At 42.1% G+C, this 21,520-nt stretch overlaps 1 protein-coding gene across 8 annotated transcripts in view; it reads left to right on the top strand.

Moving 5' to 3' along the window:
* The first annotated feature begins 618 nt into the window (after nt 1-618).
* The window catches only part of LOC129853601 (CAP-Gly domain-containing linker protein 1-like), a 47,244-nt gene continuing 26,342 nt past the window's right edge, over nt 619-21,520 (top strand). For 3 of the 8 annotated variants that reach the window (XM_055919802.1, XM_055919799.1, XM_055919796.1), the window contains exons 1-9: nt 621-765; nt 11,251-11,532; nt 12,215-12,735; nt 14,766-14,890; nt 15,084-15,300; nt 15,470-15,667; nt 16,195-16,286; nt 16,807-16,867; nt 19,294-19,398. In XM_055919802.1, coding sequence (XP_055775777.1) covers nt 11,442-11,532; nt 12,215-12,735; nt 14,766-14,890; nt 15,084-15,300; nt 15,470-15,667; nt 16,195-16,286; nt 16,807-16,867; nt 19,294-19,398 — 1,410 coding nt within the window. In that variant the 5' untranslated portion in view covers nt 621-765; nt 11,251-11,441. The other 5 variants (XM_055919801.1, XM_055919803.1, XM_055919798.1 and 2 more) reach the window with 5 other exon arrangements.

Raw genomic sequence — 21,520 nt, 5'->3', positions numbered from 1 at the left:
TTCTGTTTTTAAATAGTGTTCAAGATTATAAACCATTTGGAGGGCTGATTTTTAAGGGTCGTGCCCTGATGGTGCTTGATGGAGACTGGCCAAAATTAGATCTAGAAATGCACTGGTCTAAAGCGTTGTCACATTTCTTGACTGCCAGCCCTGCACTAATATAGCCTTTCCATAGAAGCAATTATTGGTCTGTACATTGTGTTTGGATGGTTGAAATTGTACAACTGTTCTCCAGTCAAACCATGTAAAAAGTACGTTATTAGAAAAGGACCCAACTCTTACCAGAATTTGAACGGTAAAAGGAAGCATATTCCACACAGGGTTTCAAAATCAGTACAGGGAAACGAGCAACTGTATTTGGGTGGTAACCGTTTGCCTATATGGATTTTTTTTCTTAAAAGAAAAATGTTAATCCGAGCAAATGGTCCTAATTAAAGTGTATAAATTATTTTTCGTTTTGACAGACAAGCAATAATGCAAGTTTAGTAGCTTGTTTAACAAATATATATTTAGCAAATGAATCTTATAACCTATTGCGTGTTCGTATAACAATTCTGGTAACTTATTGTTCAATTTGTGGTCCAGTATTAGATTATTATTTTTTTACTGTCTAAAGGGGCGAGACCATTTTACGTCATTGCATCACTCAATCAGCACCTCGGTCGGACTCGAAACAGAAGGCTTCGGTTGGGGAGACAACTCAGCAGTGTCTGTGGGATTGTTTCTATCTAGCTTTTCGTCAAACGGTTCATACGAGTGCCACAGGTAAGGATGTGTGAAAAGACTTGAATCCGCTATCTCACGTTAGCTTTATGGTTAGCCGGGCGGGCCCTCAGCCAGGTCAATGAGCCCACAACAACCCACGGAGGAAAAGGGAGTTGCTAAACCCCATCTTAGCTCACGGCTACCTCGTTTAGCCTTCTGGAGGTAGAAGAAGCCAAGCCAGCCACTACTACCTGGGCCTTCAAGGTTAGCTAGCTAACAACCGGTAACTAACCACATTTTCAGCATGTTTTGATTTGGAGATTATATTTCAACAGAAGACGTGATTTTAGATATTTTTTTTATACCAGAGATCATAATCGCTAGTTCAAGACCGATTGTCCGTTAGCGTTGACATTGCAGTACGATTCGGCATTCGGACCTGTGATTCTGTCTACCAGTAGAACTAGCTAATGATAACGTGAGTTTCCTTAGTAACGTTAATGGCAACCCTTTGTCAGTGTGCTATGTTTGCGTGGTTTAGGAAAGCTAAAATAGTATGAAAACGTAGCAACTGGGTAGCTAACTTTTTCGGAACGCCATGTATTTGTCAGTTTTCTTCTCGAAACTTCATGATAGCCTTGCTGCGAGCAGAGACTGGAAAATGTGTCATTAGTTTAATCACTTTTCTCAAGTGGAGTGATAACTTAGTATCGTAACTAGCGAGCTGAGTTGGCAGGCACAGGCCTGGCAGAGTATAGCTACTAATGTTAGCTAACTCGCTTGTGTAGTTTTTTTGCGAGACGATCTACTAGCAAGTGTTTCAATACATTTAGATTGTTAACCCAATCGAGTTTTCTTGAAGTTCGCATCATAGCACTTTTCGAAGGTACTGTCAAACGATGTCCAGATGTGCCACCTCATCGACCACACTGAAAACAACACACTGGAATGGCAATGCGTCAGTGGGACTATGACACGTGGGAAATCTCCCAGGGAACCTTTCGAATGGACGACGAAATATATGTCTGTCAGCTTACTTATTTATACCTTGCTAGCTAACTTCAAGGAAATGTTATTCGGTGGTGGAAAAAGTACCCAATGTCATACTTGAGTAAAAGTAAAGATAGAAAATTACTCAAGTGAAAGTCACCCAGTAAATTACTACTTGAGTAAGTCAAATTATTTGGTTTTGAATATACTTAAGTATCAAAAGTAAATGTAATTGCTCAAATATACTTAAGTATCAAAATAAAAAGTGAAAGTATAAATCATTTCAATTCCTTACATTAAGCAAACCTGACGGCATGATTTTTTTTGTTTTGATTTATGGATCGCCAGGGTCACACCCAACACTTGGATATAATTTACAAACGAAGCATTTGTTTAGGGAGTCTGCCAAATGAGAGGCAGTGGGGATGACCAGGGATGTTCTCTTGATACGAATTGAACCACAACTGGCCTGCTAAGCAATCAAAATGTAACGACTATTTTTGGATGTCAGTGAAAGTGTATAGAGTAAAAAGTACATTATTTTCTTTAGGAATGTAGTGGAGTAAAATATTCTAACATGGTAGTGATTAAAATCACTTGATACTTTGTACCTAAACTCAGGTCAAGGTAAACTATTCTATTCTATGAATGAATGAATTACATTAAAAATGTTGTGTCAAATTGCCAGTTTGCAACCCATCCCTTACTTATGGGATTAATTGACACACAAATAAACATTAAATTGATTCACAGTGATAATTATTCCGGTGTTTTGGTCAGTGCACACTGCATAAAGAAATCAATACATAATAGTAGATTATGGTTATCTAAGCAATATTAGTAACTGTGTGTTTCAAGCTCTGAATGTTGATATATGAGACCGTATACCACAGGTATGACAAAACATTTATATTTAGTGTTCTAATTACTTTGGTTAACAATAAGGCACCTCAGGGGTTTGCTATATATAGGGAAAGGGGGGATACCGAGTCAGTTGTCCAACTGAATGTATTCAACTGAAATGAGTCTTCCACATTTAACCCAAACCCCTCTGAATCAGAGAGGTGCGGGGGGCTGCCTTAATCAACATCCATGTCTTCGGCACCCCGGTTAACAGTGGGTTAACTCCCTTGCTCGGGCAGAACAACAGATTTTTACCTTGTCAGCTCAGCTCATGGATTCGATTCAGCAACCTTCCAGTTACTGGCCCAACGCTCTAACCACTAGGCTACCTGCCGCCACATGGCCAATATACCATGGCTAAGGGCTGTGTCCAGGCACTCCGCGTTGCGTCGTGCAAAGAACAGCCCTTAGCCGTGGTATATTGGCCATATACCACAACCCCTCATGCGTTATTGCTTAAATAATAACCATAGAGTAGTTAAAATAACAAAATCAAATAAATACAGAAAAATGAAACGGAAGACGTGTAAAAATATCTGTGACCTTGACTTGGTTTCAGTGCTTGTTTGACACTGATCATGCTCTCAGTTGAAATTCTTCAGTAATGATTAAATGATAAACCTGTTCGGGTAACATTTGATCATGAAAAATCATCTGCCTAGTTTTTGGCCTCATAATTGATAGAGTTCAGCAGAATGGAGAGAACTTTAGGCTTAGGTTTCTTTTTATGCTTGGATCAAAGTCCACCAACAAGGCTCAAGAAGTTTGGCCTCCACCGGTAACAGAAGCAGGTGCACCGACCAAGGTTTATTTGACCTTATGTTCCTCTGTGTCCTGTGCCAGGCTCGGTGGTGGATCTGATACCTGCCCCCAAGGCTGTACTCTGCAGAGGCAGCCAGGCCCTTTATATACTCAGGGTAAAAGAGCTCAGCCAGGTTTTAGGTTGCCAACAGTTAACCTGGTTTCCTCACTTAGTGAGGACTCTTTGGTATTGGCCCTGCTCTGAAAGCTCACTTGAATTGCTAGACTAGAGCAAGATAAGTAACAGAAAGTGTGCCAGTGAGCTGACCATTTATTATTGAATAATATCTATGGCATTGAGTCTGGTGTTTGACTACCATCTCTGATTTACAGCAAAACCATCAACAAACAATAACATAACATACCACTACAAGCAATTAGTTTACAGTTTAATTGTTTCTACATGAATCTGCTAAATGTTAAAACAAACCAGCCAAGCTTGTTTGATCTCATATTTGTTTAATCTTTTGATCCAAGAAAGTGCTGGTTGTCTTAAACTCCTGCTTTGCTCACTGTACTACTGATGTTTCAGAATTTAGTCGATCCCAAACTGAGCTGTCTAATTAGGCTATTGTTTATGATTTAATATGTACGATTTGTATGCCTGCTATGAAGGAACTGGTCCTTAAAAAAGAACAGTTATTTGGTATTACAAGTAAACCCAACAATGCTTCTTGAATGTTCTAAAGTTGAGGCTTTTTTAAAGTACAGTCAATGCTGGAGGAAAAATGTGTCTGTAATGATGAGCCTATTTCACAACCAAGCCATGAAAACAAACTTTGATTATTTAATTTTTGGGGGGTAGGGTGGCATTAGGCCTAACTCAACTATAGCTCTAGAAGACAAGTGCTGAACCAGGCTGGTTGTGTTCGTGTTGGCCTATCAGAGGTTGTAAGTGGGGAGCTATAGTTATTGGGGGTTGCAGGATCCTGCCTTTTTGTTAACAGCTAATGAAGTGTCTCTGCTCCGCACACCTTCTGCTGCCATCACTAAGGGGGCTATATAATGACCCCAGTAGATGTTTCCTCAAAGAGAAGAGCTGGAGCATGTCTTTAGTGCACTCAAAATTTGGTGGGGGGCAGCAGGGGTGTGTTTGATTCGAATGTGTGATGTGTTGTTCACACTTTCTACAGTCGAACAGTGTACAATACTGGGAAGCGATTTGAGGGAGGACAGGGACATAGTAGGCCTTATGATTGGGCAAATTACCAAGAAAACCTATGAGAGTGCAGATGGCACACAGCTCAGCTCCTTCCATTGTTTGTGATTTATAGCCACTCGCTCGGGCAGGCTCTTCAAGAGATGTGGCAGGTGCCAAGGCTCTTCTTTAGGCTAAGCCTGCCCACTGGCTGGTGCACGAGTCAAGACTAGTCAAGTGCTATTCAATAGCTGTCTTTTAGACCAAGATCCTTAAGTCCCATGCTGAGTGTCCCTGCATGTCCCTGAATCTCTTTTTCAGCATGCAATTGTTAACCACACAAAGTATATAGAGCACATTGTTTTTTCTGCACTTTGATTTCCCACAGCTTCATGTTTGTTACAGCACCCCACAGAATTAAGTCGTACTAACATGGTTATAGTATTGTAACAAGTTATAGTTACAAAGAAAATATGAGGTTATTTGCCCTGATATTCTTTCATTCCATTATAGGCCTAATTATATTCTTGGTATTTTCTTTGGAGGGAAATCGGCCAGGAATCTGCATCAATACACTACGAAACACTGGCATTTCCATTGAGACAATGATGGGAAGAACGGCTTGCTTAGTAAAAGGTTGATGGGACAGCCCATTGCATTGCTATTGTGGTGCATCTAATGCAGAGAAAAGTTGGACTATGTTCCCTGGCACATATATTTTGACCTTGTCCTTAGATTTAAAATGCCTGCTAGAACTTGTATTATTTTCACCTAGCCTACATTATATTGGACCAGGTTGGTTAGGCAGGTAGTCTTGCCTGATTCTTTTACATTCTACAACCACAGTCTGTTGTAGGTTTGAATATTTTCCCTGTATTTAAAAAACGTTCCATCCCGAGAATAAATATATTTTCTCTGTGGTAACCCGGTATTTCCCGCTGAAACCGTAAGTGTCATTCAAAGCATTATAAAGCATATAAATAGGCCTATGTCTGGATTTGATAAGAGCTTTGATCGAAAATGTAAGACTGACGCTACCTGATGCTGATGAGCCATACGTTAAAGACATTTTAAGGAGCCCTAGCCCAAATGATCATGCCGTTATCCAATACATATATGATATAGGCTACTGCACATTACACAACTCTATGCTCTCTTGGGTAAATAAATGAAACTAGCTCCTGTAGGCTAATCTTTTTTAATGTACATTCTATTCTATTACTGTGCTGTATTGTATTATATGGACTGGAATTACGTACATCGTTCAAACCATGTTAAAGCAGAGAACATGGGATTATGGTGCAGCACATGCCGCCTACAAAGTTACAAGTATAGGATAGCAAATTTGATTTTCATGTTGAAATATAATAGGGCCTATTTGTATAATTTAATAGGCTGACTCATACACAACATGACCAAAAGTATGTGGACACCTGGTCGTCGAACATCTCATTCCAAAATCATCGGCATTAATGTGGAGTTGGTCCTGCAATAACAGCCTACACTCTTCTGGGAAGGCTTTCCACTAGATGTTGTAACATTGCTGTGGGGACTTGCTTCCATTCAACCACAAGAGCATTAGTGAGGTTGGGCACTGATGTTGGGTGATTAGGCCTGGCTCGCAGTTGACTTCCCATTAAATCCCGAAGGTGTTTGATGGGGTTGAAGTCAGGGCTCTGTGCAAGCCAGTCAAGTTCTTCCACACAGACCTCAACAAAATATTTCTGTATGGACCTTGCTTCGCGCACGGGGGCATTGTCATGCTGAAACAAGAAAGGGCCTTCCCAAACTGTTGCCACAAAGTTGGAAGCACAGAAATCATCTGGAATGTCATTGTATGCTGTGGCATTAAGATTTCTGTTTACTGGAACTAAGGGGCCTAGCCCAAACCATGAAAAACAGCCCGAGACCATTATTCCTCCTCCGCCAAACATACAGTTGGCACTATGCATCTGCCAAACCCACAATCTTCCGTCGGACTGCCAGATGGTGAAGGGTGATTCATCACTCCAGGCAACGCGTTTCCACTGCTCGCTCTCTTTACACCACTCCAGCCGATGCTTGGAATTGCGCATGGTGATATTAGTCTGGTGTATGGCTGCTCGGCCACGGAAACCCATTTCATGAAGTTCCCTACGAACAGTTTTTGCGCTGACGTTGCTTCCAGAGGCAGTTTGGAACTGGGTAGGGAGTGTTGCAACCGAGGACAGACAATTTCTACGTCCTTTAGCACTCGGCGGTTCCATGCTTGTGTGGCCTATCACTTCACGGCTGAGCCGTTGTTGCTCCTAGACATTTGCACTTCACAATAACAGCACTTACAATTGACCAGGGCAGCGCTAGCAGGGCAGAAATTTGACGAACTGACTTGTTGGAAAAGTGGCAGCCAATGACAGTACCTGTGATTTCTATTGGCTGCTGTATTTAACATTTAGAAAACAAGAGCTTGCGTACCTCTTCAAATAGTATATTGGTATAAGAAATGCAAAAAAAATTATGTCCTGCAAGCTATTCTAGTCTATCTTTTCCTACATGGGACTCCAAGAGCTAAGGAGCGACACCAGCAGAGCTCAGGTGCGTGCGTATTGTGCAAGAGATGGAGGCTATAAGTTAAGAAGCTTATTATGCATAACCCATCATTAATTACCTAAATATAAGGATAATACTGCATTGAACGTATTACCTGAAAGAGGTAGGCTAGGACATATATATATATATATCTCAATCTAGAACAGGATTATCTATTTGAATGGAATTGATGGAGAGAAAGACTGCGAGAGAGTGCTCGCGCGATGCACTGATTTAAACCAACGATATTCGAGCGATAGTTATTTTTTGTATTGCAGCTGCAGTGTTTTAAAACAGCCTATCTTTACAATTAAAGAAATTAAGTGACCCCTGAAAGCCGGATGGAGATGTGTCAATTAACGTGCATTCAGACTTTATATTATACACTATGCTGCAGCAAATGTAGGCCGACCTGTCACAAAAAGTGACCATGGTAAGATGATAGATCTACATGGATTGTGAACTGCGCTCCAATCTGAAATGGTCTGAACCCTACCCTGAGTTTTGTTGATCCATCATGCAGAGGCCATAGAGAAGCCAGATTTAGACATTGGATATAATTTAACACTTCCATTTCACGCCATGCTGTTCATATACATTTTTTATTATAATTTACCGGTTTCTACAGTTATTTATCCCGTGAAAAGAGAGTGGTTTTGTGCTGTAAATCTCAGTAACCGGGTTCCCGCCATTCAACCCTAGTCTTGTAGTACCAAGTGGGTAAACACTCTTTTCAAGATTTATGCCCTGAGACAAGTAACTGTTTCCAAGTGCATCCATTTCTCTGAGAAAGTGAATTACTCTTTTTGCCCTTCATGAAGGGAATGGGGAAGTGGAGGGTACAGTACATTGCAATTATTCATAATAAGCAAATTAGGTGTCATTTAGTGAGGCTTTTTCACCACTGATGTCAGCAAAAGTATATTGTACAGTGAAAAATGCAAGGTCCTTTGCCTTTTTCCTGCATTCAGAGAACTAACTAACTGTCAGAGCGATGCTTCCCTACTGTGCATGGTTTAGCTAAGCCAGATATGCTGTAGATAAGCTCCTGCAACAAGTAATCATACATGGAACTCGATTATCTCTATGTTTTGGGCTCTCAAATCAGTTTCGGAAGAAAATTTGTTTTACAGAACATGTCCTCTTCCAGTCCCCACCCATGTCATGTATCCCAACAGAGCCCCAAGGTTATGTTTATTTTTACAGTGCTGTCTTCATTGAAAAACTATTTGGAAGTACAATTGAATGGTGGACCAGCAAGCTATCTGATTTTTGATATCTCCTAAATTTACAGCATGCACTGGTGTTGTTCAGTTAGTAAATTCTTAATAAGTGCTTTACTTTCTGCAGGTGGCATGTGAACCCAGTGCCATAAGAAACATGTAATGAAACACTAAAATACAAAATGTCTGCACACTACAGGAAGTGGGTCAAACAAGCGCTTCAGCAAATGATCCTGGTTTGAAAGTAAGTTTAAATTTAAACAAATCAAAGTTAATTCGTTTAAATTAACCTGGATGGGAATTATTTTAATGAAAAAAGCCTGACTAGTAACCTAGTTTTAAGAAGTTGGTATGGTAACTTTTCCATAGTACCATGTCATTTTGCACGTTCATCACTAGGATATGTGAATTACCCAAAACCTGCATTGACAGAACATTGGTGTTTGGCTGCCTTCCTAACTAGAGATTAGAGTGGGAGTCAGGAGCAAAGGATTAGGCCTGCCATTACCAGCTGACTACACCAGGGATAAACTGAAAGCTGAGAACATTCTCTCACTTTCATAGGCACAAGACGTCCACAGTTTCTAAATGTAATGCTCAGGTTTCAAGTCTAGAAATTGCTGGTCTATTTGGGAAAGCAAGTTGACTTTAGCATTTTCCAAACATTGCTATAGATTCAACAAATAAGAAGTTTGCAACGCAATGTACGAGAGGTAGTCATGTTTTTGGGGAGGTTGTTTTTGTTTAATACTGTTACAGCTTTGAAAATGTAGGCCTAAACATTTGGGGTAAAGTGGCTCATTTTTATTTGCTATAGAGTAGAACAGATAGTGAACTTATCTTAAATAGAACAGGCACAACAATAGATAGACCCCTCTACTCTTTCTATGTATCCTCTCATTATTCGCTGCCACAAAGATATCAATAATTTCTGTGATTTTTTCCTTGAGGGCCTGTGCTCGTCCTCCTGACCTCGGAGCACTGATCAGTGTCATTCAAAGACACGGAGTGGGAAAACTGGAGTGCTGCATGGAAACTGGGTCAATGCTGCTGACTCACCCTTTATTCTGTGTTGCTGAGAGATCTATTTTGGCATTCAGGCAGATGTGTGTTTGTGTGTGAGAGAGCGCTCGATAGATCTAGGCTTTTGTGTCTGTGACTTAGCTGCAAGATCTATTTTGAATTATTTTAGTTCGCAGTTTTCCATTATGCAAGGCGACTTGATAATGTTAGATGCTCTCACTCAGAGGGCTGGCAGCATAATAGTCAGGGAAATGGATGTAGGAAGTTGAACTATTCCATTACGGATGTTGCCTCACCTTATAGCCTATACAGTATGCCAGATGTAGAACGGTTGTGTAGGCAATGGGGTCCTATTGGATGACATTCTGTACGACCACATACCTCCTACTACTACAATAGTGCATAGTTTGTGTTGCCATAGCTCCAGTACTGCAGTAGTGTGTGTGTGGTTGACCTCCAGGGGTAAGGTGGTAACTTGATATGTGCAGGCTGGAGGCTCACTGCCCTAGCCTTGCTGTCCACCTGCTGCTCTGTCTCTTAACCACAGGCATTATTTCAAGGCTTTGGAGTTCCTAACTTGTTGCAAGTCTTAGCAGACTGTCAATAAAATTCAGTCTGACCTACCTTGAGTAGCACACATGTTTCCACCTCGGGGCCAACTGCTTCATCAGTTACTACATTATTGATGCTATTTCTCACATATTATTAGGTATCCTAATTGTAGTGTTATCTATCCTTATTGATAAATCTTTAAAAGACAACACAAACATTTCCGGATTATGGCAAGGTCACTCTTTCATTGTCAGTCTGGTAGTAACGGGTAGGCTAGACCCTTGTAGCATCTTTAGCTAAAGTAGTCTGTCCTGTAGGAGGGCTGCTTAACACCCTACTCCTTTCTGTTTATGCACTAATCCCTCCCTCTTCACACAAACTCTACAGTTTATGGTGACGAGGGAAGGCCCAAGACTCATGAGTTGTTCTTGATGAGGACAGAGTTATAGGCTAGGCCTGATTGGTTGGTAAACCCTGGCATACACACATTCACAGCAGAGCACTAGTGGTGGGAATGTGAGGAATTTAGAAAGATGTCATTGTGTTTTGAATGAATGTAATGGGCCCATTTTTAAGAACTGCTTAGTAAAGCAGTGAGGGTAGAACATGTTATTGAGCAACAACAAAAAAAGAAGTGTACTCTGGCTGACAAGTAGGCGCCTTGGGGTCTTTATGTCTGGTGTTGAAAGATGATTTATGCTCTGGTCAGGTGCCTCACACTGTATCTTTCACAACAACAACAAAAAATCGAATATGAGTGCAAATGAATGGTACTGGGGTGGTTGATACAGAAGACTGATCGACTTTGCATGTGTGAGAGAGTGAAAGGGAAAGCGAGAGAACTTGTTTTCGTATGGTGGTGACAAATACAGACACAGAGACACTTGAATGTGGCCTGGCTTGTGACTGAGTATTTTTAGAATAGAACTCACTGTAACGGGGGAGAGATTCTGCTTGTTGTGATAAGACTGCCTACATTGACATGAGATCATTTGAATGTCGAGGACAGACCATTCAGCCCATCTATTCTCACCATTAATCCATTGTAAACACTAAGCCTTGGCAGTGCCACCCATGATGTTGAAGTTGAACCAAATGAACAAATCAATATAAGAAGCCAGTGTTTTGAAAGTAAAAAATGGACCAGTGGAACAACACTCCCTCCTGGCTTTCCATTTAACTGAAGTATTCTATGGTTATTGAAAATCCCATTTCCTTTAATGTGGTTTATTATGCTGGTTTATTATCATTAGTAGTCTATTATGCAAAGTAAATAGGCTACTATTTAAAAAGTGCATACTGTACAAAGCTGTTTGTTGCACTAATGTATTTCCTTTCTCTTAACAGGGTCCTTTTTCCCCCCCTCCCTCACCCCTTTTTCCTGTCTTTTATTTCTGGTTCATTTATTTTGGTGTTGCTACTTGGAGAGCATTGTCATCTCAGAGGCTGAGCACAACTACGTCGATGGTTTGGGGTCAGCCGGCGCCCACTGACGGACAGAAAGGCCCTGTGGATTTCACAGCACACAGAGAGGAAACATGAGCACAGCCAAGCCCAGCGGGCTCAAAGCGCCCAGCAAGATAGGCAGGCCGACGGGGGCGCCAGCCACCAAGACCTCCCCTTCCACTGGTAAGATCTCCTCCTCAGCATCAGCGGTTCACATGGCCTGGCTGCTTCTCATTCCAGGCTGTGGGAGCTACAGCACTTAACCTCTGGCTTGGATCATCATCAATCGGCTTACGGTTGCAATAAAAGGGGCTTTACTGCTTCATCAGTCTGGATCTGCTGATTTAGATTTGATGTAGACCTTATGCTGTAGACCTTATCAGTCACTGGCCATTTTGGAGCCGCAGGCTATAGTATTTACCCCTAATCTCTCCAATATGGTGGATTACCTATATTTTTCAGTAGGAGAAATTGGGCGAAGTGAGTCTACTAGAGGCTTTAGACACAGCGCTCTTTATCTTGCTGTGTGAAATGTGCTGCTATTTTGTTTCAAAGCGTTGACAGTCAGAGGTCATATGAAAATGTGACTGTGAAGTTTGACCTCTTGATGTCATCCAATAAACAATTATTTGTACATTGGTCAGCTGTTAACATTTGACCAAGGTCATTTGTATATAGAATATCAGGCAACAGTAATTGTTGACGGTACGTAACATATGGCACTATGGGCTAAGAGTTTGAAACTATTGAATAACAAGGTAAATGTGTCATGTTCTGTGAGCTAACTCCTTCATGTTAGATCTGTTAGCTCAGTGAAGTTGGCTCACTGGCAGTAATTGAATGTTTTCCACCCGTTTCCCTGCAGCCGGACCCAAAGTAGTCGCAGCTGACAAGTCCACTCCAGGTGGAGGTGCAGTGGAGACGCAAGATGGCGGGGAGAACTTCCAGGTCGGGGAGCGGGTGTGGGTGAATGGGAACAAACCTGGCGTGGTGCAGTTCCTGGGGGATGCTCAGTTTGCACCAGGACAGTGGGCTGGCATTGTGTTGGATGAGCCCATTGGGAAGAACGATGGCTCGGTGGCAGGGGTGCGCTACTTCCAGTGTGAGCCCTTGAAGGGGATATTCACTCGCCCCTCCAAGCTGTCCTACACAGAGGGCGAGGCCAACGGGACTCAGACAGCACCTCCATCCCGGGCTGGGTCCCCCACCCCCTCCACCGCCAGCCTGGCCTCTCACACCCCCTCTGTCAAGAAGGCCTCAACTGCAATGCCCGCCACTCCAGCCTCCAACCTGGCACGCACAAACAGCGAGTCTATCTCCAACCTCTCAGACACCGGTTCAGTCAAGAAGGGGGAGAGGGAGCTGAAGAATGGAGACCGTGTTTTGGTATGGCATAGTTCATTAACACTTTGAAAGCAGCGGTTATTTTTGATCAGGCAGCTTTTATCCCGAAGCCTGGTTCATTCCGTTCGGTTAATAGGTGTGAATTGCTTATTTTTCTGCACTTGCTCGCTAGTTCATCTTTGCAAGTTGGTCTCAAATGTTCCCCCTCTCCCCTGGGCAAGCCCCGGCTCCACCCACTCCTCTTGCCCCTTGTGTGGCGACTTTGCCGTAAATACAGGCTGGTCTCAGAGTCACATGACGGACACCTTTCACCATTGTAATCACTCAGGAATGTGTCTGCAGAACAGTCTCCACCCACCTCACTCCCAACTTCTCACTGACCAATGAGAACGTACGTTCTAACACGCCTCCGTGAGCTCAGTGTCTGTGTATAGTCACTCGGTTCACAGCCAAGTTCTGTCCTCTTATGACCACCTTCCTTCCTGAGTGTTGGCCAAGGTCCCTCTCTCTTTCTCTCATAGTCAGCTTCAGGCTGTGTAACACATTGTGTTGAGAGGAAGTGTGTCACTGACGCTCAGAGGAAATGTGACAGGGACTGTCCACAAAAATACCATATATAGTAGCAAACTAAAACAAACTTGTCTTTGTGATAAAGTGTGATAAATAAAAACATATACCAATTTAATTTAAGGACCAAAAAACTGACAGCTGTGCCATATAAATTGCAAAATAGTTGGGAAGAGATTTTCGATGTACCCATTCCATGGCACATGGTTTATGAATTGATACGCAAAACAACGCCGGATTCAAAACTTCGAATTTTTCAATTTAAAATACTGTTGCAACTAATAGAATGTTATATATATGGGGGATACAATCTTCCCAGCTCTGCAGATTCTGCTGTGAGGAGGCAGAGTCATTAGATAATTTATTTTGGTATTGACCGTATGTAGCTCGTTTTTGGTCACAGGTCCAGGAATGGCTGAAGAATTGCAACATTTGCGAAGAACTAACGCTACAGATAGCAATACTGGGGGATTTGAAAAGCCAGAGTCAATCAATCAATAATATAATAATTATTTTAGCAAAAATGTTTATTTTTAATTTACAATCCGTGGAAGCTATGAGAATAGGAAGATTCAAATCTTTTGTGAAGCATCACAGCACAGTTAAAAAATATATGGCAAATAAAAATCCGAAATGAATGATGTTGGAAGATAGATGGGAAGGGTTGAGTGGAGCTGAAGGGTGGGACTAATAACAAGATAAACAATGTAGGGCATACGGGATCTGTGAAATGTGTATAGGTGCGGAGCTTTTGTGAAATAGCACAGTTACAAGTGGAAATCAAACTGGATGGACAACAGAAATAGAGGAAGGACTAAGAACAAACAAGAGAGAACTATTATAAAGTAGACTGTGTCTGTAAAATGTGTATAAGATGTATAAATTGAAGGTAAAAACAGAAATGTTTATCAGTTTACTCCAATTGGGGGATCGGTGGTAGGGTTTGCGGGGAATAATAATAAAGGTATACTCTTTAAAAAAGTATGTATGTCTATATAGGTATGTGTATGTATATATGTGTGTATGGATATATATATTTACCCCCAAAAATATGGGGGATTGGAAATGATGCAGACAATTACATTGGAAGCAACATTCTTTCCGCAATATTAAGCTGATCCACCCCTAGCAAAATATATAAAAAAAATAGAAGAAATAAAAATTATAATAAAAAAAAAATAAAAAAATAAAAAAAAAAACTTGTCTGTGGAGATACAAGATCAAATATTCGCAATATTCACTTGAAGGGAGGGTGCTTTTCTCACTTCTCCCTTTAGAGAATTGGAAAAGTAAATGCTGACTATGCATTTATCAGCTCTTTGATGTTAACAGGTTGCATGTATTGATGATTATTATTATGTACTGTTGCCCTAGAGGTTTTATTGCAAGCCAAGCTAGGCGCTTGGATATTCTTTCTGTAATGAAAAGTGCTCTATAAGTTAAATTATTATTGGTATTATTTTTATTAGGCTTTTCTGAACTCTTTCTTTGTACTGTCTCTGCAGGTTGGTGGCACAAAAGCTGGTGTGGTTCGCTTTCTTGGTGAAACGGACTTTGCCAAGGGAGAGTGGTGTGGTGTGGAACTGGATGAGCCCCTGGGAAAGAACGATGGGGCAGTGGCAGGAACCAGGTAATCAGACCAGAGAGGATTATCACACAGGCTTGAGAAACATGCCACTCCCTGGCAACCAATTGGCATAAAAGAGAGTTAAGAACAGCCAAGTCTTATGGGTGTTATTCACATATTGTTAAAAAAAAATAATAATAATAAAGTTGGCACTGACATGTTTTTTGTCTTATACCTTTAATTTGTGTTTCCCCAGATACTTTCAGTGCCAACCCAAGTATGGCCTGTTTGCCCCGGTCCACAAGGTCACGCGCATCGGCTTCCCCTCCACCACGCCGGCCAAGGCAAAGACCACGGTGCGGAAGGTGGTGGCCACGCCCTCAGGCCTGAAGCGCAGCCCCAGCACCTCCTCCATCAGCTCCATGAGCTCTGTGACCTCCTCTGTCAGCGCCAAGCCCAGTCGCACAGGCTTGGTGAGAAACACGAGCACACACACACGCAAAGACACACACTCATAAGTGCACACACGTACACACCAGCAGTGTAAACAAGATGTCTGTTCTTTAATTGGGTCTTGTCTGGTAGAACTCCATCCCCCAATTTCACCAGTCTTAAACACTCTTCTCTGGTCCCCCACCACAGCTGACAGAAACGTCATCACGGTACTCAAGGAAGATCTCTGGCACCACAGCAGTTCAGGAGGTGCTGAAGGAGAAGCAGCAGCACATCGAGCAGCTGATGGCGGAGCGGGACATGGAGAGGGCAGAGGTGGCCAAGGCAACCACCCATGTGGGCGAGGTGGAGCAGGAACTGACCCTGCTGAGAGATGACCAGGAACAGGTCAATACACACTCCCCCTTATGGCTTATGCATACACACACACACACACGTCCCCTGTCATGGTTTACACACACACACACACACACACACACACACACACACACACACACACACACACACACACACACACACACACACACACACACACACACACACACACACACACACACACACACACAGCATACAAGGTTCGCTCTCAGGATTATTTACACACACATTCCCCACAGATGAGATCCAGGACGTTCCAGTATTGGAACTCTCATTAGCAAAAGTGTATTATGTCATGCATGACAATGACAAACCTGGCGCCATGAAAACACCTTAGTGCTGTACCTCAATCAAACACTCTTGTCACATAAACCTCTGCACTGCCATCTGCTGTCAATGCTCAATACTGTAAATGAAAAAACATATTTGTTTTTTTACAGCCAGCTGCCGGATGCATAGCTGCCTTCAATAATAATTTAGTTTTTTCTTGGGTGTCATGACCTGTTTAATGAATGCATATTCATGTGTATCATGTGAAGATGGAGGCCAAGATGGACCAATTACGCACCCTGGTGGAGGCTGCTGACAAGGAGAAGGTTGAGCTGCTCAATCAGCTGGAGGAGGAGAAAAGGTGAGGCTTCAGAGGGGTGTGGGGTGACAGGAGACCTGGGGTTGACAGGAGACCTGGGGTTGACAGGAGACCTGGGGTTGACAGGAGACCTGGGGTTGACAGGAGACCTGGGGGTGACAGGAGACCTGGGGGTGACAGGAGACCTGGGGGTGACAGGAGACCTGGGGTTGACAGGAGACCTGGGGTTGACAGGAGACCTGGGGTTGACAGGAGACCTGGGGTTGACAGGAGACCTGGGGTTGACAGGAGACCTGGGGGCATGGGGTCTTACTATGGGTATAACTATGTGTTTATAAGATTATCAGCACAGTATCACAAAAGGAAAATGGGGGGGGGGGGGGGGGGCAGATGAATTATGTGTATCCAATCTCCACAGTGGAGTGTTGAATTTAGAACCTAGAATTTGATTCCAAGTTCAGATTTGAAACCCTGTTTCAGACCTCTTGATCCATGATTCCTTTTCAGACCTCTTGTGTTCAATGTTTCTGAACTATAATATGAAGTGTGCTCTGTGTGATAGAAAGGTGGAGGACCTTCAGTTTCGCGTGGAGGAAGCTTGCATTACCAAAGGAGATCTGGAGGTAAACACACACTGTTCTACACACACTCCAAAAATATGTATACGGGTTTCCTTTGTATGCACATAGTAGTATCTTTGATTCACATGCCCCTATCTCAAGTCGAAATCTGCCCCTAAGTGACTGGAATTAATCACTTTGATGCTGAGGTGTATCAGAAGTACACCACTGCTGCAGCTCATCAGGACTGCAGTTAAAACTCCCTGTCTTGTCAAATTGGGACATTTCGAGGTAAAAGCGTTTTGATGACAATGCAGACTGGAGTTCATCTCTGGAATGAAGTCACTCTGCAACATCCCTGCTCCCGATCCCTGAGATTAGAATGGTGCAGAATGTGCCTTATAGTTTCTAACGTAAGGAATTAATATATCTTACAGACGGTCACTATTTGGATACTCTGTAATGTATGCATTTAGATCAACAGTTTGGCCTCCGGCTTGGGATTTTAAGTTGACAGGGTAGTGATCAGTGACATCTCCTTAGTCTAGAATGCCAAGGACTGAGTATTAAGTATTCTCTCCAGTCTGTCTACATAGACCAGAGATCCGTCCTGCCCAGTGCCCACAGCCATCTCATATGCCCTGTAAAATGAGACTGACTGAAATTTCATTCTCTCTATGGTGCCGATGGCACTCACAAGTGACAGCAAGGTCATCCATTCCCACATGGAGCAGGGTTGTGTCAGATTCAGATCTGACTGAGCCTGGCTCTCATGTGCTTCTAGTATCCATGAAGTCATGCTACTGCGCATTGTAGAGGGTCAGCCTGAGCATGGCACTGCGCAGACTCGCTGATCTACAAATAACGCCCCCAAACTACTATTCCAAATTTGCGCGGTGCCTTTCTCAGGCCGATCTGCACAAATCTGGAGGTCTTTCTCATTTCATGACTATGTAACATGTAGAAATCCACACAGTGGGATTCACATAGCTTGAATGTTCCTAAAGTGTTTTGGAACATAGTTTGCTTGAAGTGAACACCTGATCCGAGAATCATTTTAGGAATTTGTTGGTGTTTATTTATTTCCTGTGTTCCACTCGTTAAGAAATACCAGTGGTACATCAGACTAAGGTTAGCACAGTGTTGTTCCCCAACACATCTCTCTAGTTCTATTTGATGGGAATGAGGAAAGGTGGGCAATTTTTGGGGAAAACAACTAACTATTTCTGCCTCTCCCTTGGCAACCCATATCTTTGTTTACGGAGCAGAGACTCGGAAGCAAATGGGCTCAGGGTGGCTGTTAACATGAACATGATTTGTCATTATCTATCCCACAGTGCCACTACAATCGGGACCATCCCAATTACCCTGAAGGCATTCCACTACAAACGTTATCTTTAAAAATGAGTGCCACAGGGTTAGAAGTAGTACCCCTTTTTTTATCTTATTTTGTTTGCGTACTAACGGTCTGTGTACTAATTACTGCAACAAATGTATTAAGCACATGCATGCAGCTTTTAAAAACAAACAAACTTACAAAAAACCCTAAAATCAAACCAGCACGGCAACAGTTGACTGTGTACTAATGTTGTCCTCTACCTACTTCAATCAGTGATGTTACTGCTTCTGTTTCCTCTCCTCCCCCTGTCCTTCATGTTGGCCCAGTGCTAAGCATGGAACCACTGGAGATGCTCCCCTCCACCATCTCACAGGCTTGACCTCTGACCTTCCCATTGCAATCTGTTGAAATTTAAAGTAAATGTTCTGCACTTGGTAGCATTGAATTATTAGGGGCATTTTAACCTTAATATTAAACTTAATGTATCAGTTTTGGGAGCGGGAGGTGTTTATCAGAGTACTAGTCCATTTTATATGTTTTGCCCCATATTCTACAGTGTTTACTGATTTTGTCTGTTCTAAGTTGTTTATAAATGTACATGGGTTTTTGGTATTTCTTTATTGATCTACTGATCAGTGATCTTTACAAATGGGAGCAATCACAAAAGAGAGAGAGAGAGCAGTGTTGCTGTCCCTTTTCTGTGCATGAAGGCCCTTCATGTCATGGAGTAAAACGGGGGGTGGGGGGGGGGGGGGGATCTCGTCCATTTAGATTTTCACTCATTTGCCGGCTCACTCACTCAGTTCACACATGCCTCTATGCATTCCTTCATAGTCTGTCCCTGTCGTGGTTCACCAGGTCATTCTGCATGTATTCCTCTGCATACCCATAAGTATAACACATCTCCCCATTTCCCTTGCTCCTTCTCCCATATCCTCATATCACCTTCCTTCATCAACATCCCCAATGCTCACCTGTGCTAGGCATGGGGTACCCTTCCCCTCCCATCCCCACTCCACCTCCCTCAACACCCTCCTCCACCCAACCACCCACCCGCAAATCTTCCCACCTCCCTCTTCCTCTCTGTGTTGGGCTGGCATGTGATAGTGGCACTGGTTGTGTTCTCTTCCTCTCCCTTCTTTACTAACAGACGCAGACCAAACTGGAGCATGCCCACATTAAGGAGCTTGAACAGAGCCTGCTCTTTGAAAAGACCAAAGCTGAGAAACTCCAGAGAGAGTTAGAAGACACTAGGGTAATGGATCTTGCTCTACATAGCTCTGCGTTTGGAAAGAGGGGTGGAGTGGGGATGGGGCCAGGGTAATGTTGAAAATCTTGGGATGGGGAACAGAGGATCTCCAGATACCTGTAGCACTGGCTTCCATATGCTGTTTTTCTGACCTTTTCTGCCTTAAAGGGTTGGGAATGGTAGGAGTCAATATTTACAGTGCCTTCAGAAAGTATTCACACCCCTTGACTTTTTTCACACTTTGTTGTGTTACAGCCTGAATTTAAAATTGATTACACTTAGATTTTTTTTTGTCACTGGCCTACACACAATAACTGTATAATGTCAAAGTGTCTTGAGAAATCTTTACAAATTAATTAAAAATTAAAAGCTGAAATGTCTTGAGTCAATAAGTATTCATCCCCTTTGTTATGGCTAGCCTAAATAAGTTCAGGAGTAAACACATTTTCTTAATAAGTCACAAGTTGCATGGACTCACTCTGTGTGCCATTATAGTGTTTAATGTGATTTTTGAATGACTACCTCATATTTGAACCCCACAAATACAATTATCTGCAAGGTCCCTCAGTCGAGCAGTGAATTTCAAACACAGATTCGACCACAAAGACCAGATAGGTTTTCCAATGCCTCGCAAAGAAGGGCGTTTTAAATTGATGTATTTCAGTCCTTGACTTGTAATGTTCTGTACTATGTATAATTTCATGTTTCATGTGGACCCCAGGAAGAGTAGCTGATATCTCTGCAGCGGCTAATAGGGATCCTAATAAATACCTTTTAGTAGATGGGTAAATAAAATAAAAAAATAATAATATCCCTTTGAGCATAATATTGAATATCCCTTTGAGCATAATCAAGTTATTAGTCTTTGGATCGTTTATCAATACACTCAGTTACTACAAAGATACAGGCGTCCTTTCTAACTCAGTTGCCGGAGAGGAAGGAAACTGCTCAGGGATTTCACCATGATGCCAATGGTGACTTTAAAACAGTTGCAGAGTTTAATGGCTGTGATGGGGGAAAACTGAGGATGAATCAACAACATTGGAGTTATTCCACAATACTAACCTAAATAATAAAGTGAAAAGGAAGCCTGTACAGAATAAAACAATTCAAAAATATGCATCCTGTTTGCAATAAGGCACTAAAGGAAAACTTCAAAAAATGCGGCAAATACTACTCTTCATATTTTCAAGCATGGTGTTGGCTGCATCATGTTATGGGTATGCTTGTCATCGGCAAGGACTAGGGAGTTTTTTGGGGGGGTAAAAATAAATGGAATAGAGCTAAGCAAAATCCTAGAGGAAAGCTTGGTTCAGTCTGCTTTCCAACAGACACTGGAAGACAAATTCACCTTTCAGCAGGACAATAACCTTAAACTCAAGGCCAAATATACACTGGAGTTGCTTGCCACGACGACATTGAATGTTCCTGAGCGGCCTAGTTACTGTTTTGACTTAAATCGGCTTAAACATCTATGGCAAGACTTATAAATGGCTGTCTAGCAATGATCAACAACCAACTTTACAGAGCTAGAATTTTTCTTTTTAAGAATAATGTGCAGATATTGTACAATCTAGGTGTGCAAAGCTCTTAGACTTACCCAGAAAGACTGACAGCTGTAATCGCTGACTCAGGGGTGTGAATACTTATGTAAATGATATTTCTGTATTTAATTTTCAATACATTTGGAAAAAAAATCTAAAAACATGTTTTTACTGTCATTATGGGGTATTGTGTGTAGATGGGTGAAAGAACCATTTGTGTTGTAACAACAAAGTGGAATAAGTCAGGGGGTATGAATACTTTCTGAAGGCACTGTAGCTGCATTTGAATGTCACTAAGCAAACATTGAATGGTGTAGTTGTCTAATCTTTTTACTTGCTAGCAACTAATATTATCTATTGGCCTTATCCGTAGTTCCAAGGTGTGTGCTACCAATTAAACCAATTTCAAAGTTGCTTTATAATATGCAGCATCTTACGCAGGGTTTCATTTTCTTCCCATTTTGTCAAACATGAACCATTCACATTCCTGTGTGTCACCAGTACAGCAATCGTAACCACTTTACTGCTGTAACTGAAAACATTTGAAAACATCAGGGTTATTTTTTACTATACTTTTAGTTTAA

Source organism: Salvelinus fontinalis, chromosome 4, assembly GCF_029448725.1.
Source record: "Salvelinus fontinalis isolate EN_2023a chromosome 4, ASM2944872v1, whole genome shotgun sequence".
In the NCBI taxonomy this organism is placed as follows: Eukaryota; Metazoa; Chordata; class Actinopteri; order Salmoniformes; family Salmonidae; genus Salvelinus; species Salvelinus fontinalis.
This window is presented reverse-complemented; position numbering and strand designations above follow the sequence as displayed.